At 42.6% G+C, this 27,631-nt stretch overlaps 1 protein-coding gene across 2 annotated transcripts in view; it reads right to left on the bottom strand.

Moving 5' to 3' along the window:
- Nucleotides 1-1,937: 1,937 nt before the first annotated feature.
- Nucleotides 1,938-27,631, bottom strand: part of RTN4IP1 (reticulon 4 interacting protein 1) — a 54,364-nt gene continuing 28,670 nt past the window's right edge. The window contains exons 6-9 of one of the 2 annotated variants that reach the window (XM_008007452.3): nucleotides 21,546-21,682; nucleotides 17,373-17,556; nucleotides 13,028-13,120; nucleotides 1,938-2,066 (exon numbers count right to left, since the gene is read on the bottom strand). In XM_008007452.3, the coding sequence (XP_008005643.1) occupies nucleotides 1,959-2,066; nucleotides 13,028-13,120; nucleotides 17,373-17,556; nucleotides 21,546-21,682 (522 nt within the window). In that variant the 3' untranslated portion in view covers nucleotides 1,938-1,958. Of the gene's footprint in view, nucleotides 2,067-13,027; nucleotides 13,121-14,876; nucleotides 15,004-17,372; nucleotides 17,557-21,545; nucleotides 21,683-27,631 lie in introns of those variants that run through there. The other variant, XM_038001066.2, reaches the window with a different exon arrangement.

The raw sequence follows: 27,631 nt of genomic DNA on the forward strand, positions 1-27,631 counted from the left end.
CTGCTTAACTACTGACAAGACACCGGCCCATACGCTGCTGTTCAAACTGGGTTCTAGCTTTGAAGAACAAAAGTGCTAAACATTTCCTTGAATATATTCTTCCTCTTTTTGTCCTCATCACTCAATACTGGTGCTCTTATCACACGTAGAACAACTTGTTTCTTTTCCATCTATTCAAGTGTCTTTCTAATTCTAAAATGCTGATCTTCTCTGGAGTCTGTGGTAGGCAATTCCGGTCATTGGAATAGTTTATCTTGTTTTAAAATATTATTGGCGCTGGTACAACAGCATCCAACGTACCTGTCTTGTTCCTAGATGTATAGCTTTGAATTTAGGCCTTTTGTGCTACCATTACAATATGGTGGGGTAAGATACTCTCCAATGGCCTGTGCTGAGCTGATCTCTTAAATAAACTTGCTTCTGGTTAACTATGTTGATGAAATCTGAGAGTCCATCCAGTAGCCCTCATCTAACCCTTCAAAGAGAGTCAGCTAGCAGATTAGAAACAAATGTCTGATTAGGATGACGCAGGTTTGAGGGGTGCTGGTTTAACAGCAAGAAAGTGTTGCTGACACTCTTTCCAAACGCCGTGGTTTCCGAGTGGAAACGAGGATGAGTGAGGTCCTGGCTCAAGTATTTTACTCCCACTACCACCTGGGAGCCCTCCAGGAAAAGAGCTGAGGCTGCTCCCGATGGAATTCAAGAGCAGTTGGTATTTACACCTGGAAAATCAGACTTCTTTTTCTTTCAAAATAACTCGGTAGTAAGACCAGACCAGCAATTCTAGAGAAAAGCCTACATCTAACATACATGCTACCAAACGAGTGTCTAACAGGAATAAACCAAGCAGAAATCTCAAAACAGGTCTACATCAAAAGTTAAAGGAAGCATTTCAGGTGCAATACTGAGGATGAGTATATTAGGAAGTAAAAACACTTACCGTAAATGAATATTCAAAAGTGCACACTGCAATGGGTTGACTGGAGAGAGATCTAAATGTAAACATTTGACATCAAAGTGGCAAGCTTTGGGCTCCATTGGAAGGCTGCAATTTCCATGGAAAAGCCCTCAGAGAAGCATGTTTCAGTTGCCAAAACAGGCCTAACCCTTATGCAAGACATAAGGGTTTTGACAAGTTAGAAACTCTGCCCTCACCTTTCAATATTAGGAGCATAAGCAAATGAATCACCAGCCAGATTTTTATATATAACACTAAGAGACTTAGATGTGGTGACCACATTATGGTAGAGGAACAAAAAAAGAAACCTTGGTCAGTTAGAATGGTGCTCGGTGATTAATTCAAGAACTAGCTTTAAATTATCTCTTCATGCTGACATCCATCCATACACTGAAAGTTTTAGTATGGTACATTAAGACGATCAAGCCCAGCACGGTGGTTCACGCCTGTAAACCCAACACTTTGGGAGACTGACGTGGTGGATCGCTTAACCCCGGGAGTTTGAGACCAGCCTGGGTAACATGGCGAAACTCTCTACTAAAAATACAAAAAATTAGCTGGGTGTGGTGGTGCATACCTGTAGTCCTAGCTACTTGAGAGGCTGAAGCAGGAGAATCGCTTAAGGTCAAGGCTGCAATGAGCTGTGATTGTGCCACTGCACTCCAGCCTAGGTGACAGAGCAAGACCCTGTCTCAAAAACAAAAAAGACAATAAAGTAGTTTAAGCTAGTAAAATGGAAGGTGCCACAGCAACCTGCAAAGCCAGTGTGAAAGAACAGCTTGAAAAAACCTGGAATTTTTACTGACTACAGACAAGTTCAAGTGCTGGTATTTTTATATCAATTACTGGCCAAAATGGTGTGCTTATTTTTTAAAGCTTGTATCATGGAATTTATAATCTAATCTGGAAAAAATGTTAGAAAGGGATGCCTAGAAAAAAATTTGGGCTCACAGGCACTCACCAAATAAGAACGCCAACAATCGGTAAACTGCATTTTTATTTAGACAACATTAATTACAGTCTTTCCTCGTGCGTGTCCTCTTTCCACCTTCAGGAAGGCTTCTGGAACTTGAGAAAAAGGAAAGGTTTGTTCAATAACTGGCCGGATCTGTAAAACATAAGAGGTTGACCAGTGGATAAAAAAGCCTACATCTTTCAAGGCAGATGACATTGGTAATTAGTTTCTTCACAGTGTCCCTCAAGCCACAGTCTCTCTTGAGTGTCTCTCCAGTGGACCCAGGTCAGGTTCTCACACGGGCCATGATGCTGCCTCCATTCCTGCCTCACTGCTGCTTCTCTCTTTACGGCCCATCCCACCCCCCTGCCCAGTCTTACTTCTCCTCCATGCTGGTCTGTCACTCTCCTACTCAGAACCCTTCAACAGCTCCCACCCTGGCATTGGAAGACCAATAGCATCCTGAGCTCAGCCCTCATCCAGATTCCACGCTTTCCCAAAACGCTCTACTTGTCCTTTTCTCCACCTGGTATGTTTAAGGCTCTGCTGGTACAAGTCAGTAAGCCCAGAAATCCTTCTCCTGTGAAAATTCTACCGCCCTTCCCGTCCAGGTCTCACACTGTCTTTCCTCATGCCCCAGTTTGCAACGTGTTGTCCCTTTCAACTACCACAGGAACCATGTGGCCTTCTTCACAGACTGTACTTGTTTACAGCTGAGCACCCATCTCAGTCACTCTGTGCTGTATGGTAAATAACAAAGAGAACATCCCAAGGTCCTTGCTGTATGTATCCATCTGGCCCCTTACAGAGAGTGCATGGAAAGCGTGTGTGGTTTTTTGTTTTTTTTTAAATTTGTTCAGTGTTTGGCATATCTACCCAACCAGAGCATAAAGTACCTATGGGACAGGGGACTAAGCCACTTTGTTTGCATCCCCCACAACACCCAGCATAATGCTAAACATACAGTAGGAGCTTCATCAATGTCACTTAGGTGAAAGCTAATAAGGTGAGTGGGGGGAAAAGCATCTTATATGAGCTTTCTGGGCTTCGAGAATACTTGGCCCAGGCTGGAGCTGCCCTGGCAGGCTTTGCTAAACAACGGTGCACTGGTTACAATTTACAAGAAAGCCATTCCAGCCAGCTCATACACGTTTCAGTGCTGCTGGGTCTTCTCACTGCGCTATCAGTAATGCCAGCAACCTCCTTCTGAAACTAGGTCTCAGGTAACGTCCTCTGTCTGCAAGCAGAAATCCAACTGAATTCTTCCTTTTCAAAACTTTAAGCAAACATCCACGGTTATCCACTGGGTATCTCGGTGGCCTGCCTCCCATAGCTCCACTGGCAGGGGTAAGTTATCAGAAGGCACAAGTCAACTCATCCATTTTACAACGCCTTTCCTTTTACAAGAGAAAGAAGTGTTATTGTGACATTCAGATGCATCTGATGAACCTTCCTCGTGGATGAATTTCACAGCCCAGCCACCAGAAAAGCATCTTAGACTCCAAAAGTTCCCTTCTCCAAAGAGCTGAAAATACTTTTGTACCCGCAAATCACAATATGCTCATAATAAAAGCAACAGCTGGCACCTCCTGGCCTCACTATGTGCCAGGCACTGTTTCAGGGGCTCTCTAGATTTCATCTCATTTAATCCCCATAACCATTTTCTGGGGTAAATACTGTTCTTCCCATTTTACAGATGAATAAATCAAGGCAAAGAGTTAAATAAGTTGCCCAATGTCACACTTCTGATAAATGGCAAGTCAGGATTCAATTTGGTGCCATCATCTGCTATCACCACTATGCACTAAGCCTTTCCTATAGCATCTGCTGCTGTCTACACCTACCCCTAAAATCTTGAAGGAAGGGAAAAGTAGCCAAGGACTGTAAGGATTTATTACAGTCTGCATGTCGGCCTGCCTGCCTTGTGCCAGCTGAGGACCTGGTCTCTAGACCCTGTGTCCAGGCCACCAAGATGACAGATGTGTGGTACACAGGTGCAACCCACACCTATGGATGACATCACTATTGCTGACCCCTGCAAGCTGAGCATGACCTCAGAATCTTCACCACTGCAGCCACTATTAACTGCTCTGAGCTGGCTTGTGAGACAAAGCCTATTTGTCTTCCATTCTCTCCAAGAATAAGGCAGAGGACTGTGGTGAGTCCCACTTTGGGGTGGACTGTATTAATGTTGCTGAATGGAATGGGATGCATTGTTTCTTGGCCAAGCACAGTGGCTCACATCTGTCATCCCAGCACTTTGGGAGGCCGAGGCGGGCTGATCACCTGAGGTCAGGAGTTTGAGACCAGCCCAACATGGTGAAACCCATCTCCACTAAAAATACAAAAATTAGCTGGGTGGGTTGGTGTGTGCCTGTAATCCCGGCTACTCGGGAGGCTGAGAGGCATGAGAATCGTTTGAACCCGGGAGGGGGAGGCTGCAGTGAACTGAGATCGCGCCATTGCACTCCAGCCTGGGCAACAGAGCAAGACTCTGTCACCAAAACAAGCAAACAAAAAAAACAGTTGTTTCCTCTATGTCCCACATGAGACCTGCAACAATCACTCCCCCAAAGCCCCTGGGACACTGTTTTCAGGATGCTGTTTACCTGGAAAAGGAATCACCCAAATGCATACTTAAAATGCAGTCCAAGGCCTCCCGTCAGAACAACTACATCAGAACCTGCAGGGGTGGGGCAGAAACAATGCTTCCCCAGTGATCTGCATGTACCCTAAAGTGGGACTCACCCAGCCCTCTGCCTTCTTCTTGGGATCCCTAACTTGTACCATGCACATACCCATCCATTCCACAGACTGACAAAGTGTCCGCCTCCTAAGGCACTAATCCAAAACAGGCTGAACTCAATGTTCAATTTAGAGCTCTGACTGGGGACACAGATCCTGAACTGATGACACAGGGAGCTTAGAGTTACTGCCCACTTTAATCTGGCTGGTCAGGCCTATTGTGGCAAATAACCCGAGAGGGCTGACCACGGCATAATGAGTCATTCAGTAGTTCCCGTAAGTGACAATGGAGAAAAAGGTTTCCAATTGAAGGCCGGCAAATGCCACTGTTGGCTGAATCTGTAACAGCAAACAGAGATTAACTGGATAATGAGACAGTGTCTATGTACAGCCTCACATCAGACCTAGAATACTTGTTTGTTAAGGACAAAGGGATCAGAGTTAAAATCCAGAGGGGGGAAAGAAAGGTTACTCGCAGTGAAGTGGGGATGTTTATGTGATGACGTTGCTGTAGTCCACCTGGCACAGGGAGCCCTGTTATAAAGCGGGCAGGCTCAACGGCACGCTTCCCACTGTGCAGACACACAAAGCTCACGGCCGGCCAGGGAACGCTCACAGCAGCAGCCCTCATTCAGTTTTGGATTCATGTGTGGGGTGCTCATTGTGCCTCGCATCCCTGATACAAAGGCTGAACCAAGCCAAGCACCAAGATTTGGCACCTGCTGCCTGACATCCCTTCTGGGAGAACGTAGGGATGACAGGAACCTCAGCCTCTCTGGTGTGGCCTTGGAACATTGCTGCTTACCAGCCCCTGGGCAAGTCCTCCTTCCTGCTGAGGCAAAACCCTCTCTAATGCTTGAGGGGAAGACAGTACAGAAAACCTCTCACTACTGCAAGAGCATGAGGCTGCTGGTGGAGAAGGACACTGTCTAGGCAGCCGTGGCAGCAGGCGGCGGTTTTCCCTCAATTCCCATTTTCCCAGTGAGAATCACAAAACCGCAGAGTTAACAGATCCGAGTATGCCTCTTTTGATAGATTAGGAAACTGAAGTGCAAGTGACTGAGTGGTAAGTGCAAGGTCAGAGCTGTCAACAGCAGAGCCAAAACAAGGACCTAGGACTCCGAATGTCACTACTGCATGGGATGGATATAATCTGGGAAGTCACAGTCTATTCCACTTCTTTTCCTAGACCCTTGGCCTCTTCTTCCACCAGGCATAGAGGCTGCAGATCTCAGAGGGTGAGGTGTGTGAGGGGACGCTGACAGGGGACAAACACCAAGGAAGACCTAAAGGCTCCTGGTCTGAGTCCAAATCCACACACCTGTGGACAGGCACCAGGACCGCAGTTCCAGCACTACCTCCTGGACAGGTATGCCCCTGACCTCTGTGATAGGTTCAGTATTTCCGGGGTTGGGGTAAAGGGGAAGAAGGGAACTTAAACTAAGTCTACCTTTAGACAAAAAGAAGACAAAAGGAAGAGGTGAATTTTGCTCTCAGTTGCTGTTTCTTGGAAACTTCCTGCCCCAGATGGCAAACTCAAAACTGGAAGATAGGGTGAGACAAGAGGGGGATGACAGACGGGGAAACTCTCCAGGGAGTAAATGTGCCATTTGGGAAGGCATCAAGGACTTGTCCCCAGGTACCCCTAAAAAATGCACTTCCAACAGCCAGAAGGTGAGAGGAGAAACCCCATATAAATTTGCTCATAGAAACAATTTCAGTAGCATCAGGAAACTTCAGAAGCATTGAGGCCATGAGATCCATGAGATACTTGCCACATCAGGCAAGGCAGCCCTCTTCCAGTGTGGTCCTAGGGATTCAGTCCCTCATCATTACATTCTTTCCATGGAGCAAACTCCAGTGGCAATAAGGAACTTAAGGTTTAGAATGTACTTCATTGCTAAACGAGGGCCCAGCTATTCAAGACGGACCTGGGAAATCACTTACCTCAGAACTCATTACATTTTTCTCGAAAGCTGCTGTGTCCAATATGGTAGCCTCTAGACACGTGACTATTTACGTTAATCAAAAGTAAGTAAAATGAAAAAGTCAGTCTCTCAAGTTGCATTTGCTACATTTCAAGTGCTCAGTGGCGTAGTGGCCACCAAGTGAATACTGCAGACAGAGAACATTTCCATCACTGCACAACGTTCCAAAGGACAGGCTGCTCGAAAGGTAACTGAGTGTGACCAACACACTTCTCCACCATCTACTGGGTCAAGTAAGTGCTAGTGGGCCTTCAGTAAGTGTTCTGAATTGAACTCAAATATGGTGCATAGGAACTATTCTGATGCTGGCTAAAATCAATCAACTGAGAAATCTATATCACTGCTCAACCAAGATGCTTGGCTGGCATCTAAGATTTTGAATATACCTGTGAACATTAAGTTCCTAACATCAGAAGGCTTACTAATTACATGAAGAATATATATGTGTAAATAAACATTCAAAAATATCTTCCTGGCCATGTGCAGTGGCTCACACCTATAATCTTAGCATTTTGGGAGGCCCAGGCAGGCAGATCACTTGAGCTCAGGAGTTCGAGACCAGCCTGGGAAACATGGCAAAACCTTGTCTCTACAAAAAATACAAAAAATTGAGCTGGTCAGGGGCATACCTGTCCAAGAGGTAGTGCTGGATAGTGTTACATGGGGGGCTGAGGTGGGACGATCGCTTGAGCCCAGGAGGTCAAGGCTGCAGAGAGCTGAGATCATACCACTACACTCCTGCCTGGATGACAAAGTGAGACCCTGTCTCAAAAAAAAAAAAAAAAAATTAAAAAAAAAAAAAAAAGATCGTCCTACCATGCTTGATTTCTAGCCATCTAGTTTCCCTCCTCAGGAGCAACCAAGATTTCTAGCTGCTCTCATATCCTTTTCAGATATTTTATGTATTGTGGTAGGCAGAATAATGGCCCCCAAAGATATTCACATCCTAATTCCCAAAATGTGTGAATATGGCACCTTACATGGCAAAAGAACTTTGCTGGTATGATTAAGGTTAAGGATCCTGAGATGCAGAGATTATCCTGGATTATCCAAGTGGGCCCAGTGTAATTTCAGGGTCTTTATAAGAGGAAGGCAGGAGAGTTAGAGGTCAAAGATTAACAGAAGCAGAGGTTGGAGTGATGAAGCCACAAGTCAAGGGAGATACAGCCTCTAAAAGAGGCAAGGAAACAGATCCTCCCCTATAGCCTGCTTCCAGGAGGAATGCAGCCCTGCTCACACGTCTGGACTTCTGACCAAAATCTTATTATTGTAAGAAAATAAATTTGTGTTGTCTTAAGTCACCACATTCATAATAATTTGTTACAGCAATAAGAAACTAATACATGCATATATAAGCAAATATGTATAGATATTTTCCTTCAAAACACAGTTACACAGTCCTTCTTAGCAGCAGCTGTCATCTGAAGACTGCCTCACTGCCACCTCTTCTCAGTCCTGCAAGATACTGAGAAATACAAGAGGACAGAGTAAAACACCAAGAATTCAAACTCTAGGTAACAATGTCTAGATGATTATTTAAGCAGAAAACAATGAAGGCTGTAGAAGGAACTGTCCTAAGGATCAAAAGACCTGGGCCCTGCCTATGTGACCTTGAGCACATCATTTAATTTCTTAGGGCCTCTGTCCCTTCAAATGTGACATCACGGCAGGATGGGGGATAAAGGGATGAAGACAGTAAACTGGACAAGTGCAAGGCTTTCTTCTTTCCAGTCTGTGAGTATGCTATTCAATGGCATATGCGTGACCTGAATATAATTTGTGCTATATCTCCCCCCACCAAAAAGTAAGTGTGTTAAATAGTATGAAAATAGGAACTGTTTTTTGTGCTTAGGAGAAAATGCCAATAAACAGTAGGCACAAGACACGTCAGTACCAACCCATTACGCTTAAGGGGCTAATTATAAATCATTCTTTTTGAGAATGCTCAGAACAGTAGTTTGCAAACTGGTGTCCAGGAGCCCAGGGCTCCTTGGCTGTGTGGAGCAGCTGTGACGAAACAGAACATTTGCGAGGGAGGTCACTCCCTGCCACCACTTCACCTGCAGAGCAGCTCCTCCTCTGCCTATTCTGTAAACTGGAGCTTGGCCTGACTGGGTTTCAGTTAAAAAACATTTAACTACTAGTTTAAGATAAGGATCGGCAAACTTTTTCTGTAAAGAGTTAAATAGTGAATGTTTTAGGCTTTGCAGGCTTCACATGGTCTAAGTTCTCTTCTTCTTCATTTTTCTTTTTTTAACAAATCTTTAAAAATGTAAAAACCAGCCAGGTGCGGTGGCTCACGCCTGTAATCCCAGCACTTTTGGAGGCCAAGGTGGGTGGATCACGAGGTCAAGAGATTGAGACCATCCTGGCCAACATGGTGAAACCCCGTCTCTACTAAAAATACAAAAAATTAGCTGGGTGTGATAGTGGGTGCCTGTAGTCCCAGCTACTTGGGAGGCTGAGACAGAAGAATCGCTTGAACCCAGGAGGTAGAGGTTGCAGTGAGCCGAGATTGTGCCACTGCACTCTAGCCTGGCAACAGAACAAGACTCTGTCTCAACAAAAAAAAAAAAAAAAAAAAAAAGGGAAGTAAAAACCATTCGTGGCTCAGAGGACGTGCAAAAACAGGCCTTAGATTGAATGTGGCCCACAGGCTGTAGTTTCCCAACCACTTTATCTAAGATATAATGAAAATACCAGGTAACTTAAAATTCAAACTGAAATTGTGCCCAGATAGGATGAATATGGAGTCCTACGACACACAATAAGCCTTCGTGACAATAGTCATGTGAAAACAATGCTTAAGACTGGATCTCCAGGAAAAACAGACTGTGAGATCCCCACCTACTTAGGAAATTTCAGCTCCTCTTCACTTTTGAGCCTGACAATGGTGAGCACATTAAAGGCAGGAAACCTTAATTCCAAAAACATTTACTGAGTGCTGCAGTGGGAGAAAGCAAAGGTAGGGTTGGTGTGTTCATAAAGAAGGCAGAAGGACGATGCTATTAATGGACTGACAGAGAGTGCTCATTACTGTGGATATTAACTCGGTGGCTTCTCCATTTCTACTGGGGCATGCAGGGCTAACAAGCTGAATTTAGACTCCGTCAGTAATACTCATTCATCCAGATTCTTTTTTTTTTTTTCCCCTTGAGATGGGATTGCCCTATGTTGCCCAGGCTGGTCTTGAACTCCTGGGCCCAAGTGATCCTCCCAACTCAAATTGTTAAGTAGCTGGGATCACAGGCATGAGCCACCACACCCAGCTCAGATATTAAGATAGTTTAAATCACAAGTAACCAGTAACCAGATCTTCTTCACATTCTTAAAAACAAGTCTCTAATGAGGTAAAGTGGTTCAGAGAGTTAAGATAATGGGTAAGTAAAGAGAGAAGGGGCCTAGAAGGTAAGCCACAGGAGAAATTCCAGACAATAAATATATATACTAGATTTTCAAAAGCTGTGTATTTTAATATCTATCAAAGGCCAAGCGTGGTGGCTCATGTCTGTAATTCCAGCTCTTTGGCAGGCCAAGGCAGGTGGATCATTTGAGGTGAGGAGTTCGAGATCAGTTTGGCCAACACGGTGAAACCCTGTCTCTACCAAAAACACAAAAATGAGTCAGGTGTGGTGACAGGCACCTGTAATCCCAGCTACTCAGGAGGCTGAGGCAGGAGAATTGCTTGTACCCAGGAGGCGGAGGATGCAGTGAGATGAGATCATACCACTGCACTCCAGCCTTGGTGACAGAGCAAGACTCTGTCTCAAAAAAAAAAAAAAGAAATCTATCAAAATTATAAATGCATATATCTTTTGACTCAGCAATTCCATTTCCATGAACAGAAATGGTTATATATACAATGAGGTACTAAACATAAATACTGGGTTATCCACTGAAGCAAAAGACTGAAATTCAACAAATTATGGTGTACCCATACAAATACTATGCAGCTGTTAAAAAAAGAATGAGAAAGCTTTTATATCCTGACATTAAACAAAGTTGAAGATACGCTGTTTAAAAAAAAAAAAAAAAAAAAAAAGCAGGTTGCAGAACAGTATGTTATCCATTTGTGTTAGGAAAGAAAGAAGAGAAAGAGAGGAAAAAAATTATTTTTCCTGTTTTGATAGAGTATCTTTGGAATACCCAAGAAACCGGTAATATTGGCTGCATCTGACAAGCAGAATCTCAGTGACTGAGATATAGCAGTCAAAAGAAGATTTCTTGAAATAACTTTTTCCATTTTTAGGGTTTTTGAACCTTATGAATGTATTTTTTCAAAGTTCAAGTATTTTACAAGAGTTGGCTCTGTTGTTTCACAGCTTTTCACCATCAGAAAACAACTGTAGCTCTTCTAACAGTTACCTGCTAATGAGAATCATGAAGGCTCAGCCAAAGCTTGGAAGAATTTAAATGTCCTCCTCCAATTTAACAAATCTCTACTAACCACATAACACGTAAGTAAGCTCTGTTGTGTTATTCTTTCCAACTTCCCAGGATAAAAAGGCAATGACCTCTCACATCCACACAGAAGCAGGGACACGACAAGAGAGCTGGCCTCACTGAGGCATCCAGTGCCACATACCAACTTCACAGTCCCAGAACCCCTCATTGACAGAAACGACACCCAAGCCCAAACAGCCCGTGTAGGAGAGGAGAATCAAAGCACAAGGCACATTTGCTCACTCAGCCTCCTTGGAGAATACTTCAAGGTCATCGTTTTTTGTTATTGTTTATCATGCCCTATTTTAGCCATTACCAGTTATCTGCCAAATGTAATAGGTAGATACATACAAGTCACCTCTCATCTCTGTTGGGTAAACAGTAATTTCCAGGCAGAGAGAGTCCCAATATTTTGAATACAGAAGAGCAGTGGTAAGCATGTGAACAGCCTGGAGCAGGTACAGGACAAACACAAACGTGGACTTCTGGAGGCCAAAGACCTCTCTAATAATGGGGTTCCAACCACACGCAGCACTTACTTGATGATAATTCATTCTCTCCTTCCTAGAAATAAAATAAGCATTCTTGTGGGATATGGGAGAACCCTACAAAGAAGGAGTTACACAGTCACAATAACACAGAGCCCCTGCCCCTATCAGAACACACCAAAACTTAGAAGTCCACGAAAAGACACATAAGCCTGGAACCCAAATATCTGAGAAACAGCAACAGGCCATCCTCTTTCTTATATAGTTCCTTGGCTGTGAAAGAAGAAAAACCTTAAATACAGAAAAAGCAAAAACATATATAGTTCCCAAAAACATTCCTTTCCAAAATCGAAATGGAAAGATGAAACATGCCAGCAAGGGCCAAGGGCCAGAAGAAGCAAGCCCACCTCCAGGGGCTCTGTCCAAATGTCTCAGAGTGGTTCACACAATGCTAACGGTAGCCTGCTCTAACTCCATTCCCTGCCCACTGCAAAGTGACAAAGATAAAACAATGTATGCTGAAGTCCCAAATCAGCTTCAAGTACTAAGAATACAGCGGAAAGGTGGAGAGGGAAAAGCACAAGAGTGCTGGTTCCATTTCTGCACGTTTGAGCATGCCCCTGTTTCTTGGTGAGTCGGTTTTCTCACCTGTAAAATGAGAATCAGCCTATCTATGATCTCACACGACCCTCTGGAAGTTCTCCATCCTATAATTCCATACAATCTCTCACTAACATAAAAAATATCAGCACCAGAATACCACCTTCTCAGTTATTCCTCTGGAGATGGGAATGTCAGGGTGGTTTAGACCATGTAAAAACCCAAACAAGCAGGTGGCAGCTGAGGCGGCTTTCAATCCCCAGAATCCCTGAAAGACCTTTTGACATCCAGAACAGGATGACCAGAGGATAAGCAACAGTCGCTTTCCCACAGAGTCCACGGCAGGACAGACACTAGTAGGCAGAGTACACCAGCCGGTTGTCTTCACCCAAATCCCCATCAATCCTCACCCACCCTCGCCCTGGCCACTGACTGTCTCAGATAGACTATTTATTTGCCCTCAATTTTATTACACCCACCTAGAAATCAGGAGACCTGGGGACCTGACGAAATATTAGCAGCCCAATGTAGATCACAGCTGTGCTCTGATCTAACCAAGTGTCTTTGGGGGAATCCTATAACCTCCCTGGGCCCGCCTCTTCATCTACTAAACCAAAGGGGTTTGACTAGATGAGAGAAGCTCTTATACAGATGGAGCAGTCTGTGTCTATGCCTCCCATGGAGACAGAACCAAAGACACAGCACGTAAACTTGGCCATGTAAGGCAGCACAAAGTCAGGTGAGCAGGCTCGCTCTGTAGAGTCCCCACTGACGAAGCTCAGTGGGCAGGTCTACAGGAGGTGCTCTAGAAATACAAAGGCTTCCAATCCAGGTTTCCAGGTGCACTTACCTTTCCCGCATCCACCAGTTCTGCAATGTCATCTAAATATGGACCACTGGCCATGAAAAATGCCCAGCGATAATGGACTCCTTTCCAGAAATGCTAAAAAGAAGAAACAAAATATGTCAAATATAGAAAAACATAAAATCTGACTAAATGCAGATTTAGGGAAAAGCATTTTCTGGATGACTACAACAAACTGATTTCTCATTTCATGCTGACAGAATGTGTGCACAGCACCTTGGCACAATGACTGACAGGGAATGGATGCTCCATAAATGTTTAATAAATAACCGAACAAAGACATATCCATGTCACTTAGGCTCCTTTTCTAAACTGTGACTGAAGAACAAGTAAGCACAGGAAAGCTCTCCTTAAAATGACCGTCTACATGGTTTTCCACAGTGGGTTTCCTCCCCAGGAGGAATCAGGGGCTGAGACCTCTAGGCTTTCCCTACTAAGGTTTGAATAAAGCCCAGAGGCACCAGAAAAGAGGTTTGCACCAAATTCAAAAATGTTTTGGGGACAATAAGTCACCAAAATATGATCTTAGACAAGAAGCCCAATCACAATTTTTTTTTTTTCTGGTTCTGACAGGAATAAAGTGGCTTTAAAGGCAAAACAAAGTGCAAAGTTCCTTATACATCATGGCTGAATCTTCCCTATGGTTATGGCAAATACAAAGCCATCTAATCTATTATGGGGCAATACCTCTCCAAATGAAGATGCGTAAAAATCTTACACCGAGAGGGTTCATGACCACTCTATGGCCACTTATAATTGTTATTCTTTGTTTCTTTAATTGAGAGAGGGTCTTGCTATGTTGCCCAGGCTGGTTTTGAACTCCTGGTCTCAAGAATCCTCTCAACTCGGCCTCCCAAAGTGCTGGGATTACAGGCGTGAGCCACTGTGCCTGGCTGTAACTGTTATTCTTTATGTCGAAGGTAGGGTGGGCCATTACGGAAACAGCAAATGAGCTGAGGTTCTCCATGATACCTCAATGACCTGCCCAACCAAACTTTCATCAGATGGGAGCAATCTGAGGTAGCAGAGGGTCAGCCAGTACCACAGTGCTGCCCTCTCCACAACTACCCACAACTGTGAGGTGAGCTCAGACTTCTTTGCCATTGAGTTTACACTCAGTATGATATAAGCTACTACTCTGGCGTGAGGCTGGAAAATTCAGTGGAAACCCCATACCCCAGCACTTACTAGTTGCATTATTTTTGTTTTGTTTTAGTTATGTTATTTTTATCAGGCTACCTATTTCAGCCCATTTCCTGGCCTGTAGAATGGTGGTAGCACCACCTAGTTTGCAGGATTGTTGGAAGGATGAAATGAGAATGTATACAAAATGCCTCACACATAGAAAGTATTCTATCAATACTTGTCCCGTGCTAAAAGTGAAGCTTATTGAGGAAAGACTGAGACAATACCAATTCAGTTTAAGAATGTAGAAAGAAAGAAAAAACTAAGCGGTTGCCTAGGCAAAGCTTCCCACTGGGTGTGCCAGGATGGCTTACTGGGTGAGTGATCCTATAGATTATCGTCCAACCCAGAAAACCTGTGAGAGTTAAAGGATTCATCATTAATAATTACCCTAGGACAACAGATGTAAAGAGTGTCAAGCATACTCTAGAATTGGTGTGATGAGATATTGACTCCCCTTAGCCCTCACGATAGCCAGGCAGAGCCAGGGCTGGTAGAAGTCTCTGGATAGGCTGGTCTTGGAGGAGCAGGGCTTGGTTTGTTCATCTCTATTACCCAAGGCAGCCTCAACGTGCTGTTCAAATACTATCATTTTCTATGTCTGTCATGGCATGAAAGATGTTGAGATGCACTGGTTTATGGAACTAACCTAAAAAGAAGAGGTCAGGCACAATGGCTCACACCTATAATCCCAGCAGTTTGGGAGACCGAGGTGGGAGGATTGCTTGAGGCCAGGAGTTCAAGAGTAGCCTAGGCAGCATAGCAAAACTCTGTCTCTACAAAACAAAAAAAAGAAAAAAGCTATTTGAAGGATTATGTGGCTAAATGCCAGAAGCACTGAGAATGTCCCAAACTTACTGTGGATCCAGTTAATGACAATCACAGAAGATCTGTTCAAATACTTTTCCCTAAGGTCTGGGTTCATAGACTACAATTAAAACATTCTGGTAATTGTTTAGGGTATTAAAGAAGGCACAAAAATGGTCACAACTGCCACATCTATAACTCTTCACAGCATGCGGCTCTGTAAAGTGAAACTTTTGGTCTGTAACAGCAGAATTTTTTTATTCTGCTACAAGAGGTCTGTGTTCCCCCCGCCGCCCACCCAGGCCACTATAGGAGAGAAAGTAAATCAAAGCAGGCAGGAGAGTCAGAAGCATGACAATGAGGCTTTAACTGTGTGCACAATCAGAAAGACATTGAAAACTACTTAAAAGGTTTTCACATGAGATTACCACTATCATCTTTCAAGTAGGAGGAAAAGAGAATGAAGACAGCTATGCCTGTTTTACTCTCCGAGGACAACTCCGAAGGTTAACTTGTAAGGGGTCTCACTGGAGTACAAACTGAAATCTTACAGAAAACTTAAACTTACATTTTAAAGCACTGGAAAATCTGGGTTTTGTGAAAGAGAAAGAAGAGAGAAAGGACAGCTAAGAGCCCTTTCTCTACCACAAAGTACCCTGTGGACACTGTTTCGGGCTACTGTCTGAATCAAATGAAAATAGAAGGACACCACAGTGCAGGGCCTGGTTTGTTCATTTCTATTACCAATAATATTTCATAAGAATTGAGTCGTGGTCTCCTCCATCATAGCTCTTTGTTACAACCTCTAAGTATTTAGTTAGTACACAGAATTCAAGAGACCAAAGTCCTAAGTTTCATCCCCATAAAAGGTCCCAAATTAATATCTGGAATAAATAAAATGCTAAAGATAATTATCAAGCCAGTCATCTCACAAACATGAGTCAGCGTTGGTCAGACTGACACAGCTATTCACAGCCTTTTTACCACCGAGGAACTTTCTACTGCCTTGTCCCAGAGTCTCAAGTATTTTGTCTAATTTTAAAAAATAGAATCTTTTTTTTTTTTTTTTGAGACAAGGTTTTCCTCTGTTGCCCAGGCTGGAGTACAATGGCACGATCACGGCTCACACCCTCTGTCTCCCAGACTCTAACCATCCTCTGGCCTCAGCCTCCTGAGCAGCTGGAACTACAGGTATGCACCAACAGACCTGGCTAATTTTTTTATTGTTTTGTAGAGATAAACTCTCACTATGTTGCCCAGGCTGGTTTCAAACTCCTCAGGCTTAAGCAATCCTCCCATCTCCACCTCCCAAAATGATGGGATTACAGGTATAAGCCACCGTGCCCAGCCTATCTTTATTTTTTCTATCATGTATTCCCTTTTAACATCAATTCATATTTTAAACCAATGATCTATAATTACCACCAGTTTATCCCATGAAATTATAAAAGCCTCTGTCCCCACTGTGATGACAACAGGCTATGAGGTAAAGTGGAGAGCAGATGCTCAAGCTCTATTAGTCTTGTAACTGAGGTTCATCTGCCCTAGTCTCCAATGCCCACCACTCACCAAAGTGTGCAATTTGGGTGACATGTATTCAGTTTTGAGCTTCATACAGCCCTGGTAAAAGTGGCCCTGTTTCAGAGTCAGGCTGACTAACCAAGTCCCAGAAACTCCCATCATGTCATTAATAGCTGGAGTTTCAAATTTACACAGAATATGCAGTGTTAGAACAAGTTGATACAATCCCAGCAAAGGCAAGAGTGGAGGCTTACTGAAGTAAAAGTACAACTTCTTTTACTCATAGACCTCTAAATGTCTGAAAGCTCCAGTCTGGGAATCACTGGTCTATCCCAATACAATGAAAATAGCAACTGTAAGTTTTCATCTTTATATACAAGAGACTGTAAGTGTTAAGACATGAAACAGTGAGAGGGTCATCAGGCAGAGACAGGAAGGAAGCACAGACAGTACATCAGATGTAATCAAGAGAGGCCATAAGTAATAATAAAGGCTAACATTTAATAAGGGCACTGTGCCATGTCTCCATATGGACTACTTCATTTGATCCTTACAACCATGCGGTAAGGTAGGTCTATTATCAGCCTCATTTTACAGGGGAAGACATTGGGGCTCAGAGACCTTCAGTAACTTGCACAGGGTTACACAGCTACTAAGTAGAGGTCAGATTTTGAAGCCAGTCGGTGTGACTCCAGAGTCCACGCTTGCAGCCACCGTGCTATGTGGCCTCCAAGAGAAGAGAAACTGGCTAGGTGGCAAACCAATTTCTAGCAGCAGGAGACTGCTTGCAGTCACCAACCAAGACCCTTCTTCCTACCTTTAATGCCTTCGAACCTATAGTGAATCCTGACTGCAACATGCCATCTGCTATGCCCAGTTGGTCCATGTTCAGGAGGAAAGGAGTCACCAAAGTCACATAGGTGGCTCCTGACCATTTCTTGAGAAAATCTGGAGCCCATGTTTCAGTGGATCCGCCAACATTATCAAGGATAAAATCAAACCTGGAGAGGAAGAACCAAATCAAAACATTGTTGTCAGGCTTTACACTGGACTCTGAGCCTCCTTCCCTTCCAGCACCAGTTGGCTTGGGGTTTATTTCAGTGGCGAATCTTGCACCGTGCTGCACCTCTCGCCATCCTGCAGAGGGGTGGCTGCTTTGATGGAGACGGAAGGACATACCCACTCGCTGGCTCTATGACTTTTCTGCAAGGTAGGTTGAATGCGACTAATTTTTGTCATAAAATCATTTCATTTTCTAGTACTTTAGAATGGCTTCAGCAAGTAGTTCTGAACAGAGAGTGATTCTGGTTCACTACAATGCACAGAATAGCCCCTCACGGCTAAAAAATTTTCCAGCCCAAAATGTCAATACTTGAGAAACTAAGGTTGCCAAGGTTGAGAAAGTCTGACTTAATTAAGCTTTGTAATAAACTGCCAAGTTTTCCATTTGCTATGTTCTTTAGTGCACATGGATACTTGAAAGTAAAGTATGAGATTTTCACCTACAAGAATGATTTGCTTTTATTCTCTCTACAGTCAGAAATGCTCATGGAAGCATCCTCTTCACCTTCTGGAATTTTCTATCATTTGGCTTCAGGTACAGCATCAGGACAATGCAAAAGGCGAAATCAACAGCCTGTTCTAACATGCCAAAAAAATTCAGTGATAATGGAATCCACAGGAACTAACAGATATATTCAACTTCTTACATCTAACCTAAAACTTCTGTAATCACTATATTCTACTGAAGGGGGGTAAAAACTTAATAAGCTTTTAAATACTTTTGAAAACAAAGATCTATATAGAGAATACATGCATATAAATTGAGCACATCAGTTGATGAATTCCTCTTTGGTAAACCTTTTCTCCCTTCCAAATTCATCTGGATGATGTCAAACATTAAAGTTCCTGAAACCAGCTTTGGCCAACTTTGTGGATCTTGAGTATTTTATAGAACCAAACTAAAGAAGGGCAAGGCCAGGCACAGTGGCTCAGGCCTGTAATCCCAGGACTTTGGGAGGCCGAGGCGGGTGGATCACCTGAGGTCGGGAGTTTGAGACCAGCCTGACCAACATGGAAAAACCCTGTCTCTACTAAAACTACAAAATTAGCCAGGCGTAGGATTACATGCCTATAATCCCAACTACTCGGGAGGCCAAGGGAGGAGAATCGCTTGAAACTGGGAGGCAGAGGTTGTGGTGACCCGAGGTCATGCCATTGCACTCCAGCCTGGGCAAAAAGAGTGAAACTCTGTCTCAAAAGAAGAAGAAGGAAAAAAAAATGGCAAATATAATCTAAGGATATGAAATGCAGGAGCATGATGACCTTAATAGATGACCGTTCTTTTCACTAAAAAAGTGTCTACTTCATTTCCAAGTTTTGAATGAACAAATCTTAGGATACTTAAAGAAAACTTAAGGGCAGCCTGGTATTATAGAACAGGCATTGTCTGAGAAAGAAATCTGGAGACCAGGTTGTGGATCCAGCTCTCCCAACAAATCACTGGTGGCATGACCTCGAGTATGCAAAAACTCGTAACTCCTCTGCCCTTCACTTTCTCAACTACAGCATCATAGGGTTGGACTGAAGGATTTCAAAGCCCCTTCTTGCTATAAAACTCTAAGATTCAAATACCTAAAAAGCTGCTACTTGGAAGGAGGAACATATTTATCCTAGGTAGACTGAGAGGTCAAACTCCAGGCAGAAATTACAAAGATCAATTGTAACTAAAGCTAACAAAGAAGTAGTAATGGCTTGCATTTATAAGGCAGGAAGGTCCCCCTACTAGAAAAGCACAAGCGAAAGGAGCAAGACCACTTGCCAGGAAGACATGCCAAGGAGGGAAGTGTAGCACCAGTTTGGGAGCCTAGACTGAATGTCCTCTAGCCTTCCGTCTCTCAAGTTCTCCTATTCTCTGGTGACAAATTCCAGACATGTATAAAACTTAAGGTAGGCCAGGTGCGGTGGCTCATGCCTGTAATCCCAGCACTTTGGAAGACCAAGGCAGGCAGATCACTTGAGGCCAGGAGTTCAAGACCAGCCTGGCTAACATGGTGAAACTCTATCTCCACAAAAAAAAAAAAAAAAAAATAGAAAAATTGGGCAGGTGTGGTGGTGAGTGCCTGTAATCCCAGCTACTCAGGAGGCTGAGGCACAAGAATCACTTGAACCCAGGAGGCGGAGGTTGCAGTGAACCAAGATCGCGCCATTGCACTCCAGCCTGCACAATGGAGTGAGACTTCATCTCAAAAACAAAAACGAAGAAACAAACAAAACAAAACCCCTTAAGGAAGACAGAGGGGAATGGGTAGGACTTGGCCCCAGTATCATGCTGCTATTCCTAGAAGCATCAGAAGATACAAGATCAGGCTGGGTGCAGTGGCTCACACCTGTAATCCTAGCACTTTGGGAGGCCGAGACGGGTGGATCACGGAGTCAGGAGTTTGAGACCAGCCTGGCCAACATGGTGAAACCCCGTCTCTACTAAAATTAGCCAGGCATGGTGGTCCGCACCTGTAATCCCAGCTACTCAGGAGGCTGAAGCAGGAGAATCGCTTGAAACCGGAAGGCAGAGGTTGCAGCGAGCCGAGATCGTGCCACTGCACCCCAGCCTGGGCAACAGAGTGCGTGCCCAAAGAGACTCAGGCCCTAACACACAGACGAGAGGGTAGCTGACAAAATCTCTGACAGGGACAATGTTAGTCCTTAAACATGCCAGGCATGTTCCTGACATGGGAGCTTTATGTTTGCTGTTCTTTCCAGCTGGGACAATTGTTCTCCTAGATTCCCTCGATAATTAAATAAATATTATTGAGCACCTACTACATGCTACTACACTCTTCCAGATGGAAGGATACAGCAGGGAGCAACATCAAACACACACAAATCCCATTCATTTGGCTTGCTCACTAAAGCCTCCACTCAAATGTTGCTTCCTCAATGAGGCATTCTTTAAGCTCCCTATCTATAACAGCCTCCTCCCTAGTCTATTCCCTTTCATTTTTTTTTTTCAGAGCACCTAGCACTAAAACCACCCAAACAAGAATGTAAGCTCCATGAAAGTGGGCATTTGTCTGGTTCACCACTGTAGCTGGTGTTTGGAACCCTGCCTGGCAACAGTAGAAGCTCCCTGAACAGTTGAAGGAACGACGAGTTGGCTGGCTGCTGCCGGGTGCACCGCCAAACTACTGTTGGAAGTTGGTGGCACTGGCTGAGAAAGGCTGGGTGGCATCAGATAAGGACTCCCTTTTTTTCTTTTTTCTTTCTATTTAAAAATACACTTCTACTCGATGTGGGCAAGAGTAGTTGACTTCTGAAAATTAATCAAAAAAGGGAAAACCTTTTAAACAGAAGCAGTAAAATAGCTTTCCAAATACTCCTCATTTGTGCTGTCAGCTTCAGCTTGGTCTTGGCTGGATAAAGGTCAGATGAATAAGCTGGAGTCACAGTCAGAATCAACACGACCCAAGAGAATTCCTGAATGCATTCCTGTTTGGTACCTCAGGCCAAACCACAGCCTGGCATTCAGACACACTGGGAACATCCACAGTGCTCCCATTACCAAAATTTAGACTTACACTGTTTCTCTTAAGCCTTTGTTAAGCCAAAACACGGAAAGTATGTTTTGGGCTAATCATGTACTTCATGAACTACTCTATATTCTTCCCTTGGTGACAGATGCCACAAAAGGAATACATTTCCAATTTTTGTCTTCAGGCCTCTTACAAACCAGCATGTTAACTTCAAAATTAGCTAAGACTATGTAAGCAAAATAACTTCCTCAGTACCTATCCACATGCTGTTACCGTGTTGTATTAACATCTGGAATTAAAACAGAAGCCAACCTAAGTAACTTCTAATGACATGGAATGCTTTCATAGATGCTTCTCTAAGATTCCAACGTGATTGTAAAGCCACCAAACCATCTCAGACCTGCATCATCAACTGTCCTTGTTCCCATTCCCAGTGTGAACATTGTTCTAATACATACGGTTTTAAGGATTTCAACTGCTCTTCCACACTTCCAGATTTGTAATCAATTACATCGTCTGCCCCAAGCTTCCTTACAAGTCCGCTGGCATCTCGAGAGCAAACTGCTGTCACATGGGCGTCCCATGCTTTCATTACCTGCCCCCACAAAAAAGAGGAAAAGAATAAAAAAGGGAGAGATTAGAAAAATCGACTGCATTGAAAACAAATCACTGGCACCATGTATACATACATCGGACTAATCTCTAGAGAACTTTAAGCACGTCATCTTAACCAGAACTATAGGAAGCCATCTGTCAGAGACTAGTAAAAATGATTAAACTTTTGTTCAGTAAAAAGATCCCAAGAAAGAGATCTCATTTTCCCTACATGAGACAGCCAGCCACCTTATTGTCATGAAGGTATAACTAATCAATCCACTTAGAGAGGGACTCAGTGCCTCACCAGTAACAGAAAAGACAGGAGTTGAAAGCCTCAAATTTGCCAGGCATGGTGGCTCATGCCTGCAATCCCAGCACTTTGGAAGGCCGAGGCAGGTGGATCACCTGAGGTCAGGAGTTCGAGACTAGCCTGGCCAACGTGGTGAAACTACGTCTCTACTAAAAAATACAAAAAACTAGCTGGATATGGTAGTGGGCGGGCACCTGTAATCCCAGCTGCTTAGGAGGCCAAGGCAGGAAAATCGCTTGAACCCCAGAGGCGGAGGTTGCAGTGAGCGGAGATAGCGCTATTGCACTGCAGCCTGGGGGACAAGGGCAAGACTTCATCTCAATGAAACATGACTATTTAAAATGTATCCAGAACATTAAAATGCCACATATCTTCATTTGCATCTCTAATAAGTGTTAACACAATATTGAATCAGAAAGTGTGTCAAAGTAACGAGCTATTAAGTAATAGGTAATATATGAAAAGGTTCTCTTAAAAAGAAGGGGAAGAAACTATAATCATTTTTTCTTAAAAACTTGGATCAGGTCCTCTCCCTTGGAGTAAGAAAACCTAAATAAATGTTACCCAGGTTTTAAAATGCAGATGCCTTATATTTTAAAATAATAAAGAATAACTAGATTTAAATTAAAAGGACACCTAAATTCTAATGTTGTTCAGAATTATCCAGAAAGCATCCTGCTCCAAAATTGCTAAAATTCTTTTCTATAATGTTAATTTCATAGACTTAAAAGGGGGCTATTTTCAGCTACTTTGAGAATAGCCACTTGAAGTTTACGAAGAAATATTTGTGCAGATAATTATAGATCATAAGAGATCACTTGTTTTCTCAATCCTGTCCTAAGTATCAATTTCCTGAGCTTCCTTAATATAAGATGCAAAGGCTCACGAGAATACAAGGGATCTGTGTTTGTCTTCACTATTGAATCCTCACTTCATGGCACACAAAGGTGCTCAGTAAATTTCTGTTAAATACAAAATATAAATAAAGGGTTTTTAACTTATTCATAATCTTACTCAATTTCTCACTTTTAAAAAAGCAACATTGACCAAAGACTTATATATCCTGAAAAACTGTGGGGAATTGAAATATTTAGGAGTGATATGATATACAATTTATTGTTCATGGGCTGCAAACAGAGACACTTGGGTGTAATGATACGTTGCTTTTCACAGAAAGTCCCAAATCAAATTCAAAGATGTGAAGAATATAACCCAAGATGAATAGCTCATTCATTGTGACCATCCTTTCTCTAATACCTGTATGAAAAAAGAAACTATTGAGGAAAAAGAAAAGTATGTTCTAAGCACCTACATTTAATACATGTTTTTCTTTAAACAGTATTAAATCCTCAGGAAGAATCTGTCACATGTTGAAACAGGTTTTTTACCTCAAATTTCTAGTTTTTCCCCTCAAATTTTTAGTTTTTCCTTTCCCATTTAGAGCCATTTATTATCTTTGAACATTATGAAAATGTTTTAAAGACAGTTTTACTTAATAAAAATTTTTCATGTAATATAAAACACAACTATAGAAAACACCTATAGGCCGGGTGTGGTGGCTCATGCCTGTAATCGCAGCACTTTGGGAGGCTGAGGTGGGTGGATCACTTGAGCTCAGGAGTCTGAGACCCGCCTAGGCAACACAGTGAGACCCCGTCTCTACTAAAAATACAAAAAATTAGCTGGGCCTGGTGGCACATGCCTGTGGTCCCAGCTACTCAGGAGGCTGAAGTGGGAGGATCACTTGAGCTGGCGGGGGAGGAGGTTGCAGTAAGCCAAGGTCGTATCACTGTACTCCAGCCTGGGTGACAGAGTGAGATTCTGTCTCGAAAAGAAAGAAAGGAAAGAAAGGAAAGAAAGGAAAGAAAGGAAAGAAAGGAAAGAAAGGAAAGAAAGGAAAGAAAGGAAAGAAAGGAAAGAAAGGAAAGAAAAGAAAGAAAAGAAAGAAAAGAAAGAAAAGAAAGAAAGAAAGAAAGAAAGAAAGAAAGAAAGAAAGAAAGAAAGAAAGAAAGAAAACAGCTATAGGGGGAACATCACCCAGATAAAGCAGCAGCACGCTGGAAGCCATTCCAAAAATTCCCTTATGTGCCCCAAACCACAGAAGCCCCTCCTACCCTTTCCCAAAATCATTATCTTGATTTTTATAGTAATCACCTCCTTGCATTTCAAAAAGTTTTATCACCCAACAATGCATTCTCTAGACACTATAGTCTTGTGCATTCTTAAAATGTGGTATCTTTTAAATCTCTTTTTTTATAATTGTTTTTTGGGTTTTTGTGGTTTTTTTATTTGAGACATAGTCTCATTCTGTTGCCCAGGCTGGAGTGCAGTGGCGTGATCTCAGCTCACTGCAACCTCCACCTCCCAAGTTCAAGTGATTCTCCTGCCCTCAGCCTCCCGAGTAGCTGGCACTACAGGCATGTCACACCACACCTGGCTAATTTTTCTATTTTTAGTAGAGATGGGATTTCACCAGGTTGGTCAGGCTGGTCTTAAACTCCTGACCTCACGTGATCCACCTGCCTTGGCCTCCCAAAGTGCTGGGATTACAGGTGTAAGCCACTGTGCCCAGCCTTAAGTCTCTTTTAAATCATAAGCTCCTGTTCTATCCCTTTGCTTTCTTATAATTTATCTGTGGAAGAATCTAGGCCATTTGAGCTGTAGAGTTTCCCACAGTCTGGAATTTCTGACTGCACACCCACGGGACAGTTCCACACGTTGCTTCGTCCTCTGTATTTTCTGCAACTTGGCAGATGGATCTGGAGACTAGATCTGATTCCATTTCAATCCCTTTAGCAAAACTATGGACAGTGTCTGGCAAAACTAGAGGAGGCACATCATGTCTGCTTGAGGCTCTCTTTATTATCTTAGCAACTGTCAATGCTTAATACCTATATCTGCTTATTGGTGGTTGTGAAATAGTAATCTTCTAATTCTAATTCTTTTTATTTAAGTAGTTGGAATATTTTCTTTCTTTTCTTTTTTTGGTGGGGGGGATGGAGTCTCACTCTGTCCCAGGCTAGAGTACAGTGGCGTGATCTCTGCTCACTGCAATCTCTGCCTCCCAGGTTCAAGCAATTCTCCTGCCTCAGCCTCCCAAGTAGCTGGGATTACAGGTGCCCACCACCACGCCCAGCTAATTCTTGTGTAGAGACAGGATTTTGCCTGTGGGCCAGGCTGGTCTCGAACTCTTGAACTCAGGTGATCTGCCCGCCTTGGCATCCCTAAGTGCTGAGATTACAGGCATGAGCCACTGCGTCCAGTCTGAATACTTTCACAAAATAACACTGCCCCTTATATCACTGCCCCTCACATATTATTTGGCCTGCTCAATTATACAGTTCATGTAGGAAAGACAAGACAAATGCTTAACTGTTTTTATCAGTTTATAAGATAATAAATTGGTTCCCTATCAAATACCAAGTGAACTCTTTTGAAAAAAGTATCATGAACTCATGGATTTAAATATATTTAAAAGGTTTCAACCCATTGTAATGGTCATTATTATTACTGATGGTCAAATTGTTACATCTTTGGGCATTTCTTCAAGTTAGCTCTTGAGTCTTTTGACATGACCTGACTAATCTTTGATAGCTTCCTTGCTATTTAATGTATTCCAGGTTAATTCTTATATATTTGTGCCCTAGATCTGAAATCAGCTACTTCTCTAAGAAGCCCTGCCTTGTTTTAGTGAGAAATGATATTTCAAGTGATGGCTTTACATACACACATACACAAAATATCTCTTGAGTTCATATTGATACTTCCAATTCTAATTTGAGACTAATAAATCCCAGCACTTTGGGAGGCTGAGGCAGGAAGGTTGCTTGAGGCCAGGAATTCAAGACCAGCCCAGGCAACACAGCAAGACCCCATCGCTGCAAAAACATGAAAAAATTAGCTGGGTATGGTGGCATGTGCCTGTAGTTCCACCTACTCAGGAGTCTGAGGTGAGGATCACTGAGCCCAGGAGGTTGAGGTTGCGGTTAGCTGTGATGATGTCACTGCATCCCAGCCTGGATGACAGAGCAAGACACTGCCTCAAAAACAATAACCACTATTGCACTATATTTACCTTGTCAGAGCATATGGCTGCTCCTATACTCTCTCTTTCTAAGCCCTCATTTAGTTTTGTTCTACAGGTAACTGCATTGAACATTTACTAGTCCTTAAAATATCTTCATAGTCATTCCTAGTCAGAAGTTCATTATCTAGTAGATTGCTCAGAAAAGGATCAGAAGAACAATATTCCCCAAGTTCTCGATGTTGATAACAGTCTGTATGTGTCCATGATACCTGAAGGCCTGTTGTGTTGTATAAAAGATTCTTGGCGCACTCTTCCTTGAGTATCTTAAATATGTTACTCCATTTTTTTCTGCCAAAAGTGTTACTGACAAAAAGTCTCATGATAGTCTAATTTTATTTCTCTTATAAGTCACGTCATCTTTTTTTCTTATATGGACACATAAGTAGCACATGTGCTATTCTGTCTAGATTTCCAAAGGATCTTATTTCTTTTTTCTTTAAAGGCCAGTAATTTTACTATAATTTTTCTTCATATTTTTATTAGTAATTTTCCTTAGTGTTGCTCACTCTGGGTCCATGTTCTTAGAAAAGTGATGTGGCTATTCAATACGTAATCTCAAATAATTTAATTTCAGGACGCTAGGAAAGTTTCTTTGTTTCTTTAATTATTATTTTAGTATGGGTTCAGTTCCCTTGCTTTGGTTTTCCCCTTCGAGGACTCCTACTATCCATATATCAATTTTCTTTGCCTGTCATCAATATTTGGTACTTTCTCTTGAATCTGTTTTTATCTTTTTTTTTTTTTTTTGAGATAGGTCTCTCTCTGTACAGGCTGAAGTGCAGTGGCATGATCACAGCTCACTGCAGCCTCGACCTCCTGGGCTCAAGTGATCCTCACACCTCAGCCTCTCCATAGCTGGGATTACAGGTATGAGCCACCATGCCCAGCTAGTTTTTGTATTTTTATTAGAGACGAGGTTTTGCCATGTTGCCCAGGCTGGTCCTGAATCACTGAGCTCAAGCAATCTGCCCTCCTTGGCCTCCCAAAGTGCTGAGATTACAGGGTGAGCCATTGTGCCCAGCCTATCTTTTTGTTTCTTTTGTAATTTAAATTTTTTTTCTGCATTTTGTTTCTATTAAGGAAGCATTATGTGTTGTGTTTACTTGCTATTGAGTTCCTCTTAGTTTAGTCTTCTATTACTAAATGATTTTTTCATTCAGTTTTACTTTTTTCCTGAGATTTTCCAATTCTGATTTATTTTGTTTTTTTCACATTTTATATTATATTTTTAATATCTTTTAACTTGCTTTGAAATAGTAGGTGACATTTCAGGCTGTTTTGTAGGCATGTATTCTGATGTGCTTTCATTATAGGGTATGTTATTCTATACCTTATTTTCCCTTTCCTTATAATAGCTTTGTATGGGATTTAACCTTGATGCTTTTCTATTACTTTTTAATTTTATTAAAATTTTTTGTTGTGAAATATAACACACATAAAAGCATACAGAATATACATATATAGCTTTACACATTATTACAAAGCAAATATTATTATAACCATTATTCAAAATTAAGAACTAGAATACCACCTGTGCCCCAAGCCTCCCA

This window comes from Chlorocebus sabaeus, chromosome 13 (genome assembly GCF_047675955.1).
Source record: "Chlorocebus sabaeus isolate Y175 chromosome 13, mChlSab1.0.hap1, whole genome shotgun sequence".
NCBI lineage: Eukaryota > Metazoa > Chordata > Mammalia > Primates > Cercopithecidae > Chlorocebus > Chlorocebus sabaeus.